The 22,526-nt window shown below is 40.7% G+C and overlaps 1 protein-coding gene across 1 annotated transcript in view; it reads right to left on the reverse strand.

Moving 5' to 3' along the window:
• Positions 1–22,526, reverse strand: part of UST (uronyl 2-sulfotransferase) — a 155,295-nt gene that overhangs the window by 11,924 nt on the left and 120,845 nt on the right. The window contains 2 exon segments of the mRNA XM_030944405.1: positions 20,114–20,271; positions 22,396–22,493. Of these exon segments, the coding sequence (XP_030800265.1) occupies positions 20,114–20,271; positions 22,396–22,493 (256 nt within the window).

A 22,526-nucleotide genomic window follows, 5' to 3' on the forward strand; every position in this document is an offset into this window, starting at 1 on the left:
ATAAAACTTATGTACTGCCAAGGCAAAATCACAACTGACAGGAGATACAGGACTGGGCAGATGGATATTACAGAACGAAGGCTGCTATTAAAATGGAGGAAAAAAGGTGCTATTGGTTCTTTTCTCTCTTGTGAGAAAGTTGTCAGTTCCAAGAAGGTTTTCTCCCAACCATGTCTGCACACACACAACTGAAAGCCCCAAAATGGTTTTGTTTCTTATTATTTCAAGTTACAGGCGGTCAAGAGAAAATTGTCTCTTTTGCCCTTAGGTTCTTTTGTGTATAATGAGTGACTGAAGGCAGCCAGGGGCCGAGGCACTGCTGAAGAAGGAAGAATGCTACCAGAGCAGAAACAACACACTGTTCCTTTCAAGTTCACCCCCTCCTGGCCCACATCCCGACTGCCTTGGCCAGCTGCCAGGAGATCGGGACAAAGGCTTCCTCCTCTGGCCAAAACCGAGGAAAAGGGTCTGTTGTTTAACACAGGCAGACTTGTTTCAGCAAGAGAAAAAAATAAAAAGAAGGGGAATTATATTAACTAGAAGTCCTGGGAGAGGAGAGTAATCTCATAGTGTGGCTAATGCAATTCTCACCCTGTGCTTTTCCTGGAGAGGGAACATCTTGATTTTCTACTGTTCAGGCTAGAAGGCAAAGTATAATGTCCTGACAGGGCTAAGCTCTAAGGCTGCTAGGGTCTTCATGTCCCCTGAGGTCACTAGGAACCAGAAACAAGAATCCATCTTTCCTCCTCCCAGGAAGATCCAGGCAACCCACTCTGCCCTCCATGCCTGTGCTACTAGGCTCACATGAAGGGCAAGTGTCCTCACTCACAAAGACAGTAATTTCGATGCACCTAGGAGACCTCCGAGAGTCTGACAGATAGATAAGCCAAACATTTAGCTATCTCAGGACTTCACAGTGACCAAAACTCCTGCTGGATTTCCACAAATGCAACCCAAGTCAAGGTGAATTCATGCCTGGGTTTTTCACTGCCTGTGTTACAGAGCCTGAAGTCATGTCTGCAATGAGGAACCTGGAACACTTGGGATTTGCTGCGATTTGAGAGTTTGTGTCTCTCCTGGAAATCTTGGAGGCAGATGCTGTTGCAGAAGTTACAGAGATGGCTTCTCATGCCCACCTCAGCACTTCTTTAGCAGTGCAGCCACAGGTGAGGGATGGGGGCTTGAGAAAGGCAGAATTTCCCTTGGTCTGGCGTGACCCGCTTGATCCCAAAGCGCTCCCTCAGAGGCTGTATCACAGGATGTAGTGACTCAGTGACCTGTGACAGGAGACTTCCCCTGGCAATTCCTTATATGCATGAGAGCTTTTTGAAGCAGGCCCCAATTCAAGGATAAATATGATTTTAATATGTTTGGGTTAATATAAATGATTACAAAACATTTTTAGGTGCTTAGAAGCTGTTCAAACACCATCAAGATTTACACATGCATGTACCTGCTCTATATTCCAAGCAATATATTTTCTTCCAGAAAGAGTGTGAAAACAGCATTTCTGACATGCTTACAAGACGAAGATCTTGGAAAATAAAGGCTTCCCTATGCACTCCATCCATTTGTGCCAGCCAGTAGCAAAGACAGCTGCCTCTGTAGTAACTCTCACCTGTCTTCTGGGACTGACACGATCAGCTCCCCCACACCTTTACCATTCTTGCTTGCGCATCAGCACCAAGAACAATCCATTAGAGGAACAGGGCTTGCTTAATGATCTTTTTAAATTCAACTTCCATTTAACATTAATGTACAGACAAGGAAGAGATACATCGGTGCATCATTTTGCCATCTATCACCTTGTTTACAGGAAATATATTCTCAGTAGCCTTAACTCTATTGCTTGTTAAAGGACTTAGCAGAACACTCTAAAAGCACACATGAATCTCAATGAGAGACTTATGGGGTACAAAAAGCCATTGCTCCTGCACTTAATCCTGTAAATTGTCTTATGTCTGCAGTATTTCAACCAGTAGTTTCATGCCAGTGCTAGAAAGACTGGCTAGTATCAAAGTTTCCAGGATAGTCTGCACATTAGTTTAATGACAATACTAGACTGACATAATGACTACTGTGCTTCAAGGTTATACTGCACAAACCTTCCCCTTGTGATTAACAAAACAGGAGATAAAGTGATCTGCTGTCTTTTTCCATTTCAGTATTTACAGGAACTCGTAAATGTTAACACCTCTGAATAAGAATAAAATGAGACAGAAACCAGGCAATGTGACAGCAATTAGGAAAAGCTCTACAAGATAAATCAATTTTGGGAGGGAATGAGGTTACTAAAAGGAACACTATGCATGCAACAACCTAGGCTTTTGTGGAAGAACATTGCAATTTTCTACAAGGCAATCTTCAGGAGTAGTAGAATAAAGACATTCAACATTACTCACAAAATGTGCAATAGTAGAAGTTATATCAAGATAAAGAGAGAAACCTGTTGAGGCAGGCTGGACATAGTCAGCAGTCAAGCACCCATGTGGCCATTTGCTCTCTCCTGCTGCTCCCACAGAGGGAGGATGGAGAGAACAGGAAGAACAAAAGCAAGAAAGGTCGTGGGTAGAGATAAGAACAGTTTAGTCTGGAGGAGGTGGGGAGGGAGGGAGTGATGCAATGTCATCCCTTCCCCATTCCCCAGTCAGTGCATAAGCAATGGCCATCCCAGAAGCCAAAGATCCCACTCCTTCCTCCACCTCTACTTTTACTGATTACTGAACATGCTGTTATATGGTATGAACTATCTCTTTGATCAATCTTGGTCAGTTGTCCCGGCTGTGTCCTCTCCCAACCTCTTGCCCATCCCCAGCCTACTGACCAAAGGGCAAAGTGACAAGAAGAGAAGGCATTGATGCTGTGTGAATCCTGTAAGTAAATTTAACTTATCTGATAACATAACAAAACACAGAAAATATCATTAAGAACCAGAAGTCAGTATTTCGGTGACCAATTTCAACACCTATTCCTCTAAACAACAAATCTAAGCCTGAATCAATATCCTATTCAATTTGCTAAGCTTACTAGAGGAATATTTTTTTCAATACAGAATATTTTAATGAAGATCTGTGGAAACATGATGAAAAAGTTATCTGAGAGAATAGTACATTCAGGGTTCCCATAATAAGAAATACAATGAAAAAATAAACAATCAAGCCCACTTTAGAAAGGCCTGTCCAAAAAATAAAGAAGTTCACCTGTGGCTCAGTGTACATTTGTGTAGAAGGGACACTGACCACGCTGATGTGTGTATGCACTTACACGTAACGACAGGGCTCTGAGACACAGGTTTTCACCCAGGCTCGGTGTTCAGCAGGTGAGCAATGCACACAATCGGGTTTTGTCTTAGAATCATATAATCATTAAGGTTGGAAAGACCTCCAAGTTCACTGAGTTCAACCTTTGACAGAACACACCATGTGAACTAAACCATAGCACTAAGCGCCACATTCAGTCTTTCCTTGAACACTTCCAGGGATGGTGACTCTACCACTTCCCTGGGAAGTTTCTTCCAATGCTCAAACACACTTTCAGTGAAGAAAGTTTCCCTGAGGTCCAACCTGAATTGTCTCTAGCACAACTTAAGGCCATTTTCTCTTGTCCTGTCGCTGGTTCCCTGGGAGAAGAGACCGACCTGGCTACAATCTCCTTCCAGATAGTTGTAGAGAGTGGTAAGGTCTCTCCTGAGCCTTCTTCTCTCCAGCTTGAACAAGCCCAGCTCCCTCAGCTGCTCCTCATATGACTTCCCCTCTAAACCTTTTACCAGCTCTGTTGCTCTTCTCTGGACACCCTCCAGCACCTCAATGTCTTTCTTGCAGTGAGGAGCCCAGAACTGGACACAGCAGTCGAGGTGTGGCCTCACCAGCACCAAGTACAGGGGGACAGTCACTGCCCTGGTCCTGCTGGCCACCCTGTGTCTGATACAGGCCAGGAGGTCTTTGGCCTTCTTGTCCACCTGGGCACACACTGGCTCATGTTAAGCCAGCTATCAACAACACTCTCAGGTCCTTCTCTGCTGGGCCACTCTCCAGACAACAAAAAATCTATTGGGGAGGTTGTCCTCTGCAACTGAGTGTGCAGCTTTGGGAGGGACACACATGGAGCTATTGAAGGAGGAAGGGTACATCCAGCCTAACCAGTCCAAACCGCAGAATCAACCCTGGCAGTCAGTGTGGGGACAGATGCTGCAGTAGATTGCCTTCACATCCAGTCTTAGAGCTGAGTATGCAAGTCCTGGAACCCAATTCAATGCCTGGATGGGGCCAAGTTCGTCAGTAAACCCACAGGTGCTGGGAGCATGAAATTGTGACTCTGAGCTCTTTAAAAAAACATTTCTCACAGCCTACTCCAGTATGTCCAGTGACTGTGGTCATCAGCTTCTAAATAAACAAAGTAACCTGGGCACATCACGTTCAGCTGAAACTTCATCCATCTGCTTGCCATAGTGGCTGACAGCATTTCTGGCACATCCCCAGAGCATTTAATTTTATTAAGTACATTTACTGAAGAAATGAAAACCCTTAAACTGAGTAAATATAGAGTCCTTATAAATATAACTAGGTTTTTTCATTTTGTTTGAGCAACAGTGGGAAATGAAAAACTGCAAGGCTAAAGGAAGTGAAGGGGCTATTTATGTAGCATGGGAAAAATTAAACTGAGATTCAACACTTTAAAGTGGGTGACATCTGTTTATCAAAATACTTTTGTTGTATCTTTTGCTTTTTGTCTCTTCCTGCTAAGACTCAGAAACGGGGATGCAGTGCTAGATTCAGCCTTTGATTTTCGCAGCAATCTGGGCAAGTTCTGCCATTATTTCAAAAGCAAAATATTGGTCTGGCAGTGCCAATTGCTAATAAAACACACTAATGTATCATGTGGCATTTCTTCACTAAATTACTCACACATGTGTATACAGTATGAAAAGATGTGTGGGACTAGGAGTTTTTCCCTTTTTTCACATGAGATACAAAGTGGCTATGTGCTTAACTTTTTATTACTTTTGAAGGAGTGGGATGCACACCAAGATGTGGTCTGAAAGGGTAACTGAAGCAGTCTGTGAACTGAGCAGATTAATTAAGCAGGAACTTAAACCATTGATTTCTACAAGTAGCTTGCAAAAACATGCACCAAGGAAAATAATTTTCAATGACTCAAAGCAGAACCTTTGGCTAAGTGGCATATCTGCCCTTAAACTGGGGTAAATACTAAGTACTTTCTGCAAATGCACAAAGTACTGGGGCCTGCCAGGGACCCAATACCATATTCCACCAGCAGCAGAAGGCAGTGCCAAGTAAATTCTGAAATTTAATATACAGACAGATATGCTTTGCAGTTTCACTGATCTTCTGCTAGTAAAAGCCCAACATGAACTGGGCTGGCATTTTTGGTAAACTGTTTGCTAAAGTGTAAGACAACAGACTGAGTTTTCTTGCTATCAACCACTTGCACTGGCATGTCTGCACCAAAAGGCAAAGTTGTACAAGATGCAATTTGTTCTTGTTATTTTCCACTAATAGTTAGAGCTAAAAACAGCTGACTATAAAAAGGGTTTACTGCTCTCCAGGAGCTGTTCTTGGTACATCTGGATAAATATGTATGTGTATCAGGATGTGTGTATGTGTATGCCTATCATAATAATGTGTTTCTTTCAAGGGCTTAGAGCACTCATCTCCCCCTTTTCACTATGCTGACTGGAAAGAACAATTTGCCATTTGCAAACAAAACAAAACAAAACAATCTTAACACAAATTGTTTCATCTTGCTTAGAAAGAATACACACCCTCCTTGCTTAGCATCTGACCTGGTCATTACAGAAAATCAATGAACTGGCTTTGCACACATAGTCATGAGCTAGACTAAGTACTGAAATTCTAGAAACAATATGAACTCTTCAAAACGCTATTTGGTATCCAGGATTCCCAGCTGATGTCCTGACTATAATAGCTTTCAATTGCCATCACAGACACTCAAAATTTACCACTGAGTTTACCACTTACTGAATTAAATAAGAATGGAAATAGACAGGGTAAGAGTCTAGAGTGGAAAAAAACCCACACCTGAAATAGCTACAAATCCTGACATAATAACTCTAAGGAAAATGTGGAAAGCATGTGATACTTCTGTGGTGCAACTGGACAAACACTGCTCTCTATGAACCAGGATTCAGTGCAGAAAAACAGATTGAGGACTTCTCAAACACCAAAACATTAGCTGTGGGCAGTAAGATGAAGCTAATCCAAAAATGTGCTGATCCAAAAATCTTGGAGAGAATACGGAGGAAGCAACTGGTGAAATTACCTCACTGCCAAATACCTGAGCACGTTGGTTACACCATCATCCCTCACCCCAGCTGGTCCTGCCATGCTTCACTCTCTTAAGACCCCTTCATAGTTTTACTGTCCAAAATCCTTCCCCAGGTTCCCATCTTCTGCAGTTCATTCACTCTCTAGCAGTTGCTTTGGTCAAAGGGTCATGCAGGGGTTTCTTGAGACTTTTCAGGAATAGATCTTCCTCTTCATTCACCTCCCTTCCTCTTGGTAAGGGAGTCCTGGGCTTCTGCTGTGTTTCTATACCCCACAGGGGAACTAAGGTGATAGACTTGTTCCTGGAATCACTGCAGAAAAATATAGTGGGGTGCTAAAAAAACCCCAAGTGAAACCCACAAATAAACCCCAAACAATTCCACCAAAACTTAAATCAAATAGCACTCAATGATGCACAGATCTGTCTATTAGACAGGCAAGGAAAGCACTAAGAGGGATGACATAAACTTTGGTTTTGTACACATACTTCATCCCTGCTCCTACAAACACTACTGCATGCCAACTCCTAGCCAGCATCCCTGTCTACCCTACTGTGTACCAGCACAAGTACCAGCATGAGTCAGGAGTACTCCTGCTGCTGATGAACTCCAGACAGCCACTCAGGGCACCAAACAGCCCCCAGAGAGAGAAACAGCCATTTACCTCTCTTCACTGGTCATGCAGAGAGTTCAGTTTCCCCAGGACATAATTTAAGTACTGGCATTAAATAATATCAATACCCAGTGAAGTATGACAGGTTTGTCAGCTATCTGAAGACCCTTCAAGGGTGAGTCATGGCTACTGTAAAGTTGGCAGAGCACTCATGGAACAGTAGAGAGTGGAAGAAAACTTAAAAGATAAGACTTCAGTGCCCAGAAAATATGTAGTGCTATTTAGGATAAAACAGAGTTTTTGGTGAATATTTTCATTCAATGTTTTAAATAAATTTGCTTTGGCTATGCTGTCACTTCTGTCATTTCCAATTTCCACTAGATTTTGGAAGATGTATATTATATATCAGTCACCCATTAATTCCACACTCATTTTACGTAACAGAAAAAGCATGTGTTCGTGCCCAAGCAGAAAACCGCCAAACTTGGTAACACCCTAAAAGCCACAGGAGCACAACTCTGCAAAGCACAGTGGGCTCTGGTTTACTGTACATGCCCATGGCTCCCTTTGTGCACCAAACTCTGCTGCAGCAACATCCATGTGCTCCCTGCCTCTGTTTTCCCTCCACACAGGCCCAATACAACCACTGGGCTCTCCCAGTAACTTGTGCTGCACTTCCTTCTAGTGAGAAAGAAGAAAACCTGAAAGAGTCCACCCCTTCTCTTCCCTTTTCTTTGCTAGATCCAAGAGTACTCTTATCAGTCTCTTTCCCCCTCTTCCACTTCACAAATACCATGAAATAAAATAATGTAGGTGACAGCTTGGAAATGATTCAAAGCAGCCAAGAAGCAAGAGAAGCAGAGACAAGACAAGCACACAATTTTTGTTCCAAGCCCTACCTTTGCATGCTCTGCTACACCAAAGATGTGATACCCATAATGACTTACAGGTACACATGTACCCCAAGAACAGCAATACATCACACAGAAACACAACTTCCCAGGCCCTTCAAAATGCAGTTGAAAGGAACAAAATGGAAGAAGACTAACCTCATTCAAAACTTGCATTACACAAAATGAATTAGATAGGTATTAGGTAATGTATTAGGTATTAGATAGAATCATATTGAAAAAGGCACAACAATAAGCTATATTATCATTAATCTGTCAGAACACAAGAAATTAGGTTTTTTCCTATGCTGGATGGATAGAGCTGAATAATTCCACAATTAGAGGGAAGCCAGCCCAGAAAAAACAACCACGAGGAAAGCAAACTGTGAGGAGAGTATTTCAGGGCCTGAGAACAGAGCAGGAGTGCTTGCGTGGGCAGACAACAGATGCTGCTCCAGCAAACAGCAGAGCAGGGAGGGATGGGTAAATGCTGGCATTTACTTGCTGTTTTAACTTAAGCAGTTGGAGGAAGATAACAATTTACGACACTGCCTCCTGGATAGTTTTTGTATTTCTCCTGAGTCTCCAATTATTGTAGTTTTCTCTCTCTTCAATATCCTCATTTCCCCTGGGTATGCACTGACCAGCAATTTGCATTCTCTAGAAATCCTCCCACTAGCTATCTGGAAAGAAATTTATGCTAGAGGGCATAACCCTCTTCTAACATGTAGATGCCTTTAAAACCACAAGTCATCTTCAGAAAGCAAATTGCACAGAGATGCATAAAGAATTCCTCCAAGACCTATTTTGGAGGCAAGTGAATTCAGCCAACTCATAAACATCAGCAGTAATTTCAATTCAGTAAGCACGACTGGCATTCTCAAAACCTTCGCCCAAACCACACAACCTCTTTGCACGTGCACTTCTTCTAAAAATATTTCTTCTTGCTCTGTTTTTGTGCTCACTTTTTGCCCTCGGCCTTTATGATAAAAATTTTCTGGGTAAGCCCTGGAGAACTGAGCAGACCAAACACTAATTCTCATATGGAATTTATTTAGAGGGGAAGAAAAAAATCCCTTAAGTTGACTAGTTATGTTATTTTGAACTGGTTTATATTTTATGCGTACATAGTGGAGCTGGAATTTCAGGGCTGGCTTTTGTTTGCATTCATCATGAAACATTTGTTATATGAGCTGCTGCTACCGCTACCAAAACAGCTGCTGCTCACTGCTAGAAAACCAGAGGCCAACTCAACAGTTTCTTTCTTTCTCTGGTGAGTCTAGCTGGAAAATGAGGCCTGGTGTGTCTGCAGAAAATTACCTTTCTTTGGCTTCGCTGTCATCCTGGCCACCTTTCGCCTACCCAGAATGCAAACTTGAAAGAGAACGGATAAATCAGAACAAGAGCAGGCACGTTCTGATGCTCCTGAATCACCTACCATTAAACACAAATCAGAACTACAGCTGTATGAACTCCCTGCTTTGCAGCTAGGGCAGCACCTCCAAGGGGAATGCCTTTCTTTCAGCTGCTCTTGCAATTCAGCCAGGATTTAACCCTTCCGTCCTGCATCATCATTTTCTGCCATCTGGAAAAATTGAGTCATGACTTGATCTAGCTTCATATAAAAATTTCTTCTGTAGGTGATTGCTTCCCTGTGCAGAGAAAAATACCCACCCATCTGACAATCTGTGCACTTTCCTACCAAGCTCCACACGGAGCAGGACTGAGAGCATCCTTAGACTGCAGCTCTGAGTGCTGAGGACAGACCTCAAATGCACTTCCAACAAGCTGAATTTTAATGCTTTGCTTTGTTATGATTAGTAAACCACTTCAGTGCTGTTTTTGTTGCTCCCTGGTAACATCATGTCAGCATTGACCTCTCTTACCTCAGACACAGCTTTTTAAGAGAACATCTATCCCAGGCTGGAGCACAGTCCCTGCAAGACTTCCCTGTTTTTTCAAAGCAAGGGGGCCTAGGAAACAATGAACACCTACCTCTTTCACCAGCTTTATCCTGCAGGAGACCACTCTTTCTCCTGTCCTGACACCCAATTTTCTTAAAGAGCTTTTGGACAGAGATTTTGCTGAAAATGATACCTGTACCATCTCATATCCCTGTGCTTGCTGAGTCCGTAAAGATTTTACAAATGCCATGCTGGCTTTTCCCAACTGTCTATTAATCACATCCTCTATTATAGTTCCTCCCAGTATGTCAATTTGATTCTTTCATCTGTTGGTGTCTAGGTGACAATTGCAGCCTCTAAAAGCTTGAGAGTGATCTTGCCTATTCTTCCAAAATAGCTGCTGAATCAATCAGGGGACACACCACAGAGTTGGCAACTTCAGTTTCAAAGAAATCCTTGGTGAATACTTGCTCTCACAGCAGCATCCCTAACACTGCTGTCCTGGTTTGAAGGAGTAAAGACAGCTGTGGAATAAAAAATGCCACACCCTAACATTTACCTGTATTATAGATGGCATCTGCAAGTAACTGAAAAGATATTCAAACAGAGTGCAAATAGTACAACTCAAAAGGCAAGATTTATAAAGTGCAGTAACAATGTTGGAGATAGGCAAAGAAAACTGGAGAGAAGATAGCAATAAAAGAACACAATGGGAATGCAGTTTGGAAGGGTAGGAAAGTGGGAAGATGGGCCTAGAGAGAAACAGAGGGGAGGATGCTCTTTCATGCTACATTTGAAAATTTGTGATTCAACTCCAAGAACAGAGAAAAAGAAGAAAACCAGAATGTTCACAGCTATATTTAGTAAATCCCTCTTTTCTTGCTGTAGCTTCTAGGAGAGCAAGTTTTCAAGATCAAAAAGGCTGGGAAATTCCGACAAGGAAAGGAAGTAGGGAACATAACTCTAAGAAAGACTTTTGGAAGAGCAAGGGGTCAGCTCTCCAGCACCATAAACTAACTTCAGGGCAGGTAAAGCAAAGGGGGTTCAAAGGAAGGAGCACAGGCACAGTGTGAAGCTGTGTTCAAGTGAGGAAACACACCAGCTGAGAGCTACACTGCTAACATATTTACTTCATTTTAATTCCTACAATTTCGCCATCAAGAGCTGACCCTTGCACTTTGCTGAAATTCATGTTACTAGTTATTTCCCTTCTTTTCTAATAGTAGCAACAGTGTTCTTAAGATGATTTTAGAGCACAATACACTGTGTCCTCTGAGAGCAAGTGGTCCCTTTACAGATGTACCTTGGGGACGTCTCTTCCCTAAGACTGTCTCCCTGCACTTCTCCCAGCTGCCCACTGTCTCAATCCCTGACTCTTTTCTCAGCCACCTAGCCCTGATGAGGTTGGAAAAAACCCTTTTGGTGTTAGCTTTAATGCCTTTTGCAAATTGCATGCCAGGAAGTGCCTTGCTATAATTTCACACCTAACATGTCAGAATTTATGCTCTCTCATGTTTTCCTAATTTTAATAATTACAACATTTAAATTACTATAGCAGCTGATTTGCATCACTGTAAAAACCTGATATTAAATTGCAATGTTTATGTGAAAATCTAAGTAATTCCTAAGGGATGGCTCCTTGTCCCTGCTGTACAAAAATTACTGGTAAAAGTGCAGCCCATTCTGCCACTGATACAGTGATTTAGTCTGAGAAAAAAAGTACAATAGCTTTATTTGAAGACTGAAAATAAGATTATGCTCCTAAAAGCTAAGTGAATAGTCAGCTCTGTGATCTGCTTTATATTGCTCCTGTGTCTTCAATGCCAAATATGCTTTGTTTTCAATCAAAAGGTGTTTCTCCCCAAACACTGGCCCTGAAAACATACTGTGGGATACACTGATTATTGAGCTAAATTCTCAGTAGTTTTGGTCCTTAATTAATAAAAGTTTTTTATATTTCAGCCTCAGTCACCTTGTGCAGCTTGCTTGTTTCCATGTAGGTGAAATGAAGACCTGTTCACGGGAACAGAAGCAGGCCTATTAACTGGGATTTAATGGCTCCTTCTCTATGCCTTCTGTTGCCTGGGCAGAGGGCAAAGTTGTCAAAGAAACAATCTGCATAATCTGTTACCGCTGTAATTTTTGTTTAAATGCTATTTTTAAAGCAGAAGCAGTAAGGGAGGTTTAGCTAAAATGCTACTGATTAAAATAGCATTATGATTTTATTTACTAAGTCACTCAAGAAGGAATGAACTGTCATTGCAGGCTTTAACTGCCTGTCATTAAAATGTTTGTGGTATATTGTCATCAGTAACCCTGGATTATTTATGAGATATCACTAATGCTTTATCCAAATGCAGATTTCCTTCTGTGCTGGAGCTTTAACAAAGCTGGCTATCCATGGGTTTTCCATTTTGTGACACTAAGAACAGGAAATATTCAAAAGATGCATTGGGGAATCAACCTCAGATGAGCAGCAGGAGCGCACTTATAAACCATAACATCTTTAGCGACTGATATGCTCATTAAATAAACATGACCGTTGCTTGGAAGATAACAGCACCAAAATGATCTCCTGACATACACCAAAAAAATATATACTGAAAGGAAACTGAATGCAAGTTACAGGAATAGGTGGGATGAAATGCAAAATCTGTAGGCTGATGTCTTGGAATGCACTAGAAGACAAAGATGATGCATTAGGTGGTCTCAGTCTTCATAATCCTACAGACATACAGGAACTTTAGAGAGGGGAAACTGTTAATGATAAAGAGGCTCAGATGAGCGTGCAAAAAAGTAAAATTTGTTTGGCTTCAGGTAAAGACCTTGCCATTTGACAGGAAAGAGAAATATGAAGAAGGTGGAGGAGAGGAACAGGAAAAAGGTAGCAGACTGCAGAGCACAAGCTGGGTATAGGCATGCATTATAGCTCACAGAAAGGGAAGATTAAGTAATTATACAAAACACACTCAGCCTATCTCTACAATACATTGCTGTTTGCCAGAGCCAGTCTATGAGCTCGTGTGTCCAGACACTGTACTAGAAGAGAAACATTTGATCCAGGTTTTTCAAACAATGATTTAAGGGAACATGGACTTCAGCTTCCAATACAACTGATTCTGAGCAGAGCCTTTACAAATTCAACGCCCATGAAAATCCAAACCTAAAATAAGGATTTAAAAATCAGTACTGTAATTAGCAAGAAGAGAAACTATATCCTTCTTTGCCATAATCAGTGGTGAGATCTGGAAGGCAGCCAACATCCTTGAATGCCAGAAGAGCTGGGGAAAGGGAACTATGGATCAACAGTAGCCTCATTTCTCCAGTTCATTAATCATGCCCACAATCCTGGTCTGCCAATGGGAAATATGTAAATTTCTCACCTGATCTAAATGATTGTTGCTGGTGCTGCTGTACTCAGCAAGTCAAGCACTGCTCTTGACACCTGGAGAAAGCAGAGCCATAGTGATGTGTTTGGCAAATGGACACTAAAATCCCACTTCCCTGCACTGCACGCTCAGGGAGCAGATTCACCCAGACCGAGTGCCACCGCTGTGTCAGGCTGTCAGCTGCCTCCCTCTTCATCTCCAAATGCCATTCATTTGGGGCCACAAGATGTATTTGTAGGCAACCTCTCTGCTGTGTAACTCCGCACATATGAGCTAACACAATCCAACAAGTACACGTGAGCAAGGAAGAGTAAATACTTAGGACTTGAGCCTGGATGTACGCAAGCTCCATGTGGGTTGGAAAGCCATACCAAACTCGCTTGCCACACCTTTCCTCCTGATCACATTTTAGCAATGAGACTGATACTATCTTGGATAAATCTTTTGGTGCCACAGTTATGGTTTTCATGCCATACACATATTGTCTGAAGTGGCTTCACCTTCCTCAGCAGAACAAGAACCACAGCTGTTATAAGCTGTAAAGCTTTGCTTCAGAACTCACCACAGAGAAATTTTGCTTCTGAGACAAATCTTCCAAAGACCTAGTGGCCCTTTCGAAAAACAGTCATGAGAAAGCCCAGCAGTGCTCAAATCTTTTCAAGAGCTCCTATTCTTAAAACTGCTTAGCTTATCCACAAAAGAATTTCAAACCTCTGGAAGACAAAACAACATATTTTTCTTTTATGGGACTGAAAAAGAAAGGATACTTTCACTGACTATCCTTACCACTCATTGGTGTATCCACTAACTTCAAGGCATCCTAGATCAGGTCGTCTGGTTTTTCCCTGCTCTCCAAACCTTGTATCTTCATGGCTGAAGAGCTAGATAATCTATCTACAGCTTTTGATAGTACCTTCAGTTTTATAGCACAAACCAAGGAACAGATTAGCTGTGCAGAATGTCCTAGATGCTATCGACCTAATAAAAAAGAAATGTCCTCAGGGATGTGTGACTCTTCCTCTTTCCCTGCCCATCTTGCACACAGAGAACAGGGAATTTGTTTTACAAGAAACAAAACTACAATTAAACACTTTTCCTAGATCTTAAACGGCATGTTTTAGCATTCACGTTGTTTTACAGCGTTCCTCGGTGCAATACTGAAAGTTGAGACTTCAAAGGAGGAAGAAAAGAACAGTCTGCTCAGGCTTTCTATTTTCAGAACAGGATGTTGGGCGATAAGAAAAGGCCCCCCTGGCGGAATGTGAATCCACGTGTGCCGCTGGCGCTGGGAGCAGCGCACACACGGGCAGATCGCTCCATCTGCTGGGCACAGCGGCGCCGCTGCTCACACTCTCATCAGACACGGGAGTGTTACACAGGGAGTTACGTCCCAACTCCAAACTCATGTTTTGTCTCCCAGTGAAATCTGGAATTTTCCTCTTCTGTAGAAAATTTTCATAGTCAGTGACTCCTGTTCAAAGTATTACATAGGGAAAACACAAAGGTCTAGTTCTAGAGTGCAAGGCAAAAGAAAAGACAGCATATTTGGAGTCTCCAAAGGTTTTAAACATTTGAATGTGTTTGAAATGTTAGAAGCTATACCAAAACAAAAAATCCACAAAAAACCCCACCCAAAACCAAACAGAACAAAAAAACCCCACCACAAAAGTATTTAAATTAAAACCAATCCACACTGATTTTATTCTCTCATCAAGAGTGCAGGTGCTTGTAGGAGGGAGAAGGGTTGGGCACTTCAGCCCAGGAGATGAGCCCAATGTATTCCCTTCCCATTTACCAGTCACAACCCTCCAGAAAATACAGCTCACAAGAAGCCATCAGACTAAGTTGTCACAAATAATTTTTCCTAATTTCTTCTTTCTTTTCATTTTGTGCTAAACAAAGGCAGAATAAAAGATGATAAGATGTTCATTATTTATAGACACTGCACAAAAAGCACTGCCTCCTTCCACTAGAGTCCTATGATCACTTCTTGCTCAAAGTTTTTGCTCTTGGAGGTGGTGCCTGTAAACACATTCACTACAATTTCTCAGAGGGAAAAATCCCTTGTTCCTGAACTTTTCCAAATGCATAGCATCTGAACCATCTGAAGGCACATCCACCTTCAGTGCTGGCCTGGCACAGGAGAGATCTTGAGCACAGCACAAAGAGTGCTGAGCTTGATTTCACCCTTCTCCTAACTCCATCAAAAATGCTCTGCTTCTCAGGATCTCAGGTCTGCAATAAAGACAAATGGCAGCATCTCTCTCCTTAATGAGTTTAAAGAGAAGGGGAAACTTATGAATAGAAAATGTCAAGACTCTATCATTAACATTCATGAACATAGCAGATTTAAAAAACAAAAGGGTTTATATTGCCTGGGATAATATTACTACTACAGTTTAAGACATTCCCTGTAAATGCAATTCTTATGGGAATCACATTTTCATTGCATTAAAAAAAAATAAATTTACAGTTTACCTAAACAATATATTTTTTTTCAGCTGACAGCGTGAGTTATTTCATTGCACTCAATAAAATTCAGTGTCTGAAAAGCCTAAATCAGTCTTCTTGTTGTAGAGTAAGACCTATACATTCTCCACACTAAATGCACCTTTCAGTAAACAAAGGGGTTTTTTCCTGGTATTGGGAAGAAGTGTTTTTATAGGGCTTCTGGTGCCAAAGAAAATTTATGAACTCCCGAGGTGTGAGGATATGGCTCATTTCTGAGGTGATAAAAAAACATGTTATTGCCTATTGTTTTACACTGGATGCTGTTAACTTTTACCCCATGCCACAGAAACTGACAACACAGAAGAAAACTCTGTTTTGCTGAGTATAGTATGTATTTTTTGTCTCTTAAAAGCAGCAAAGATATGAAACCCACATGCGCCCATTTCAAAAGAAAATGTGTAAATATTCTTTGTGTTCTGGCTACCAGCCAGGTTACAGAAGTGAGCTACGGCCACCAGAAATGAACAGGACTGATCAATCTTTTTTTCCTTTAGCCCTTGAGAGTGAGGAAATATTTTACATGTCAAGTTTTGTTATAACTATTTCAGGCCTTTCAAAGAGTTAAAGAATACGTTCAAATTTTGCAATAAATATATTCTAAGGCTCTGCAATTGGATTCTATCTTCTTCAATGCTAGTGAAAAAAGACAAAATTTGGAGCAAATTTTACTGTGCTAGCAAATAAAGCTATTAAACATAAAAATATATTTTAATTTTTTTTTCTACCCATCTATTCATCTATCTATTGATTTCACAATCTGCTGCCCCCATTCCCGCCCTTTTACTCTCTTGTCAAAGCTAGTTTTGGCTGCCAGGACAAGTTTGTAGCTTTGGACAAGATAGGCATCAAAAAAGAGAGTCCTTTTGAAATTCTTGACTTGGCATTTACATTAAGATAATGCTTAATTTCAAGCAGAGAGTGGAGATGCAGAAAGACAGGAAGCCCATAGCTTTAAAGTACTGTACAAGATAAAACCAGATTGGTTCCAATGAAAACTTTAGCACCACAAAGAACTTTCACATTTTGTTACATGTGGTTATAAAACATACAAGTCAAAATATTTGGCATATGGAATAACTAAATGCAATACTTTTGTTAATGCAATGAAGGAAGTTATCCTCCCTGTGTCCTCTGACATTAAAATTTTCTGCCATGCTGAACTGCCAAGTTTTTTTAACATTTTACCTTTCTTCACAGTTTCCTTCTGCCAGCTTATATCAGACAAACCATTAGCATCAAAAAGAAAAGCACTCAATTCATACTGCTTTAAGCAGTTACCTGTGTCATCAGGTATACAGACAGACAGACAGTAGCTCTCTGATAAGAATGTCACACTATCTTATCATAGAGCCACAGTTTAAATGATCTGCTTCAGAACAACAGCAGAAAAATATTTTTGAAGGTAAAACAACTACAGGCTTTGTTTTCTCCTAAGAGAATGCTGAGCAAGAGCTTCTGGACAAATGTTATCATAGTGCTTCAGATGAGAAATTTTACCACAGGCACAAAACAAACTGAGAGCTTTGAATATGGCCTGCACAGTTAAAAAGAACAGAGATGAGAAACAGTTTCTAGATTTCCTGATTTCTGTATTATCAACCTGTACTGAAGGTTTCCAATACTAAGAAGTTTGCTTAGATGGTGTCTACAGTGATCTGGTGACAAACCAAAGCACCTGTAATGAGCAAGGGAAGTCCTAACTTCTGGAAGAAGGGGTTTAACTCACAACTCCTGCAGATGTATCCTATATGCACATGTGATTTTATGCATTTGATAACATCAGGCATTTTGCTTCCCATAGCAGGAAGGTGCTTTTAATATAGTTTAGATTATGATGTTGGTGGGACAGCAATCACCTGCTTCCTACTGTGATTTCTAATCTATGTAATCCACTAAAGCAACACTGGATTGAAAATGTCTTTCTTCAGCTACTTTTTCTTCAGCTTCAAGGCAGCTCTATAAATCCCGTTTCTGAATTGCCTCCAATCCAGAACTGCTTGTTGCAGTGGACTCTGGTGCAGATATTCACAAACCTGGAAGTGAATCACCTTTCTGTACACGTCCTTCTCTGTGTTTTCCTCATCTTGTTGTATTCAGCTGACAAAAGATAAGTCCTAGAAAACTTTCCTTCTTTATGTGGAAAGAGGAAAGAAAGACTGCCATAAGAAAATCTCAAGAGGAGCAGCAGGTCAGCAGACAATACTGTAAACTATATAGATTTAATCTGCAAGTGTTAGCTGCAACAAAAGGTCAATTTTGCCCAATTTATCTGCTACTTTGTGGGACCACCACACAGCTGGCAGAATAACATGTCTTCTTCCAAGCACTTCATGATGCAACAGCAGAGGGTGTTGCAGATCCGGTCTAAGATGCCCTGAGAAGAACAATGTAGAATTTCTTACACACCGCTTGAATATATTTTATTTTTCTGGCTGATTCTGTTAAGGCGTTTTTTTCCGTAAGTATTAGCACCAACTCAGAAATAACCAGAAAATAATTATGATAGGAAAAAACCTCAAACATATGCATGTATGAAAAGAGGAGGAGAGAGTTAACACAAGGAAACAGCTTTCTTACTAATATGCCCAGACAATAAGTGAATGGGAAAGATGAAATAAAGGTTCAATCCACCTAGGGAATACTGACAGAAAGTGGTGAATCTTTAGATTCAAGACCCATTTTTCACATGAAATCCCAGAGGAAATCATTGTCCTGTAATAGGTGATCAAATTTCCTCTTGATACTGGAAAATACAAAAAGAGGAGAAAGATTACCCAGCACTTAATGATTCTGGCAGATTGCTTATTTCCCACCTGACAATTTGTAGGGCACCCTGATGAAAAACAAAACCCCATGTGCTGCTTATTAGCTTCCCCCACTGTAAAAGAAATGAAAATATATGGTGCACAGAACAGCTGGAGAAGTCATATAAACTCAAAGAAAACTCTCATGGCAGAGAGAGCATATCCTTCTATTGATGCCCCTGCCTTCCTTTTGTCTAACATCACATGGAGAAACCTTCGAGACCAAATTGTGCAAACCTTTAGGATGACTTCCACATACTACAAACATCGTAATTTTTATTTTTTAATTTATAAAACCAAGAGAAATACCTGATCCCAAACTGGGTCTTACTCTTATGCTCTTACAATACTCTCTTTATGTCTGATATTAAGCAAAACTGCTCAATGGCTGGATGTGGCACCACAAAGTTAAACTCCCACCTTCCAAAGAGCTGCCTTAACTGCCTGCTTGCATGCAGACAATGACCCATTGCAAGCACGTTCAGAAAAGGAATGCCATAGTACCTGTATCACAGCTAAATACAGAATTTTCCCAGTACCTGTATCACACCTATATACAGAATTTTCCCAGTACCTGTATCACAGCTAAATACAGAATTTCCAAAGATGAGTCCTAGAAGAAGGCTTTGATGGACAGTAATGCATAAATCCCGGTTATGGACACAAACCCATAAACTCTCCAGAGTGACTTGACTGACTACTGTAATAGCTGTTCTCATTCAGAAGCCAGCCATCAGTTGCATGCATTACAAACTAAATTTAATCTTTGTTCCATGTGCTTTGAATATACAGCTTGGTACAAACAGTGTACTCTGTACAGCTTGGTATAAAACATATTAATGGCTGTAGGCATTTCACACTGACACATATGCAATCGAGTCACAAAGGAAGAAGGGAAGTTTTACCCCTGCTTGGTGCACAGTGTTGATGGGCCAGTCAAAGGTAAGCAAGAAATCAATTCTGCTGGAATGACATGCACAGCCCTCCAGAAGCATCATATCTATTTTTAGCACACAACACAAGACTGCCTCTTAAAGAAGTCAGCAATAAATCAGTGTTGGAGTGATGGACTGACGCAGAGAATCCTTTCAGATTGACCACCGGGTGCAAATTAAGGAGTAGGCTGAGTGCTCTCAATTTTCATTTCACAACTCCAGACTCCTAAGTCTTTTTCCTCAGCATGCTTTGTACTGGAAGTGCTGTAAATGCACATTCTTATTTGTATTCTACCTAAAGTCAGCTCAGCTGAAGGTTCATTTCATTTCAACTCATAGTCAAGGCTGAGGGAAAATAAATAACCTGGTCCTGGAGAATCTCCAAAGTGTCCAGCTCCCCAAACCATTTCTTGAAGGTTTATTTAAGTACATATTCCTGACACCACCTGGACAATATTTTGACAGTATTATCTGAGAACTGAGTAAGACACAAGTAAAAGAAGAAGGCATTTCAGTGGAAAATGGGAAGCTTTCTGGCAGGTGGAAAGATCACTGAGTAACAAGTGCAGGCAAGGAAAGAAAACCACACAGTAACATTAAAGATAGAAGTGGAATATGTTACCTTCGTCATCATCAAATCTGCTCCCTAAGAGGGAGATAAACTTCTTCATTGACTGAACAAGAAGGAAACACATACCCTTCAGCAGCCATGCAGATTTAGCTGAAGTTTCTATAAGAACAGCTTTTTAAAGGAAAAAGTTACCTGGATTTTTGTAGATGCTAAGCACATCCTTGAAATAATGAGGTAAGAATCTTTCTAATAAAAGCAGCACATCCTCCAACTCCTCCAGAATGCCCACAAGCAGAAAATTTTCATTAACGTTCAGTTTTGCTCTTTCAAGGGCCCATTCACCAGGCTCCCTGTATGAAATTGATGGGGGAAGACGGAGGAGGGAAAAAGAAAAGTTTAAATATACATTTATTTCTCAAATTCAAGCCAAGAATACAAGTGAATAAAAAATATTCAGTGCTATATTTAGAACAAAAAAAGACCCCCCACCAAACCCAAGTAGCTTACTGAGCTTTTCAATGCAACATCTATAATTGGATTGGCATGTAAAAACAGGATCACGTCAAAAGGAGGCTAATCATTGTGTGAAAGTACTCCATTCTGAAGGGAACTTCTGCCAAGTTGGTTATAAGCTCAAACTTGTGAACTTTGGTATTTCAACTTGGAAGCACAACCCATCTGATGGGAGGGATGACTGCCCTTGGTGTTGGAAGGTGCTGAGGAGTGGTGGTGTCCCTGAACTATATCAGGAGAACTGCAGGGACCAACCACTGCCTGCTGTTACTTGGCGAATCCTACACAGGACACTACCATTTTCCACCTTCCCCTTCATTTTAACTTTTGCCAAAGTCTCCAGGGGCTTCCCTTTTCCCTGTGATTACCCCCAGTTGCCCTGCAGCTTTGCTACAGGATTTGCATTTTTTTGCTGTGACTGATACTGGTTTTGAAAAACAGCTTGGGGTTCTGTCTTTTCTCCCAGCAGGAGAAGCTGGCAGGACTTCACTACATCTTTATGCTTCTCTGTTTCCCACAAGCACAATGTAGTTAGACAACCATACAAATCCTAAATCCCTTATAATAATTCATATTAGTTATGTTCTGGGAGCAGCAGCCATCATTTATACTGACACAGGATACAATGCCAGTGTCCCAGGCTAAAGGAATCAGCTCCCCACACTGCCTGGGAGTGGCTGTAAATCACACCTCTTCCATGACTTCATTAGGTCATTGTGGATCCTACGCAATAGTGCATTTAACATTTGTCTGAAGCTCTTTGTCATGTGGAAAAGCTTACTACTTTCCACTCCTCCTAGAGCAGACTTGTAGCAGGTTTTTCATGCTCTACCATGCTAACCTGCTCTACTCTTCTGGGCACTGATCTGCTTTCTGGAAGAGCAAAGTGTCCTAACAAACACCATGAGCCTCCTGTTTGTAGCTCCTTATGGGACTAAAAAGTAGCTGAAAGAAGTGCAAGGGCATGGCAGGAGCCAAATCTACAACAAGGTACAAATCCTGCTTGAGAACCTCACAGAGATATTTTGTGAAGGTATTCAGGCATGTGACTGCTGTTAATGGGATTACTCGCGCAGGCAAGTTAAATGTGCAACCATAAGCATTTAAAAATAAGACCAAAATATGTAAAAAAAAAGTGCAATGAAAATGAAGTCATTGACCTGTTTTGTTTCTGATACATAACTTCAGTTAAGCAAAAAAAAAAGCAGGATTTTACAACATAGATACTTTTTCTCTCTTAATTTCTAAGTAACACATTTTCACTTGTTATTACTGCTACAAGAAGTATGGCTTTTGAAAGAAATTCTGGAAAATGTGCAGCTGTTTCATTATGGAGAAGCTTGAATAATACAGAAACAGAATACCTTGAAGTTGAACACACCTAATAAAGAACATTTGTTACCAACAATACTAAAGTGTTTAAAGCCAAGAAAGTATTTAAAATGATTCCTATATTATTGCATAAAAATTTACTACAGTATCAGTAACTCAGCATTATTAGAATGGTGTACACAGATGTTAAAAATGAGGTAGCTCAATTAAAGCAGTAGAGGGCTGTATTTTACATGGTTTTAAGCAAGAATACGGTTTCTCACATGGACACAGAAACCTGTATTCCTCATATAGACCTGATAGAAGCATCTGAGCAAATCAGAAACATGTATTACAAAATTACTACAGTGCAGATAAAATGAGTAAAGCAGAAAAAAAATTCCACACAAATACATTCATATTTGATGAATTATTCATGCTATAAATCAAGAAAAAAGAATACTACTACATTTGCAATGCCCTTCTTACTTCAAAATATATGCATGCAGTTACCACATGCAGTGCCACATTCCTTGTACTTTCATTTTTCTCTTTTACTTCAAATAATGTCACCTCTTTATTACCAATTTCTGACAAAATGTTGGCAATAGCTATTGCTGAATAAATTGAAATACCTTGCATATATTTACCTGCATCTTGGATGCTGTCCACAGAAATATGGTATGATGTAAAATAACCTGGGATTAGAACATTCAGGGTAGTTTTCAAGGATACATACATTAATGTCCTGTGGGGGAGGAAAAAAAAATACTGTATTTTC

Source organism: Camarhynchus parvulus, chromosome 3, assembly GCF_901933205.1.
Source record: "Camarhynchus parvulus chromosome 3, STF_HiC, whole genome shotgun sequence".
In the NCBI taxonomy this organism is placed as follows: Eukaryota; Metazoa; Chordata; class Aves; order Passeriformes; family Thraupidae; genus Camarhynchus; species Camarhynchus parvulus.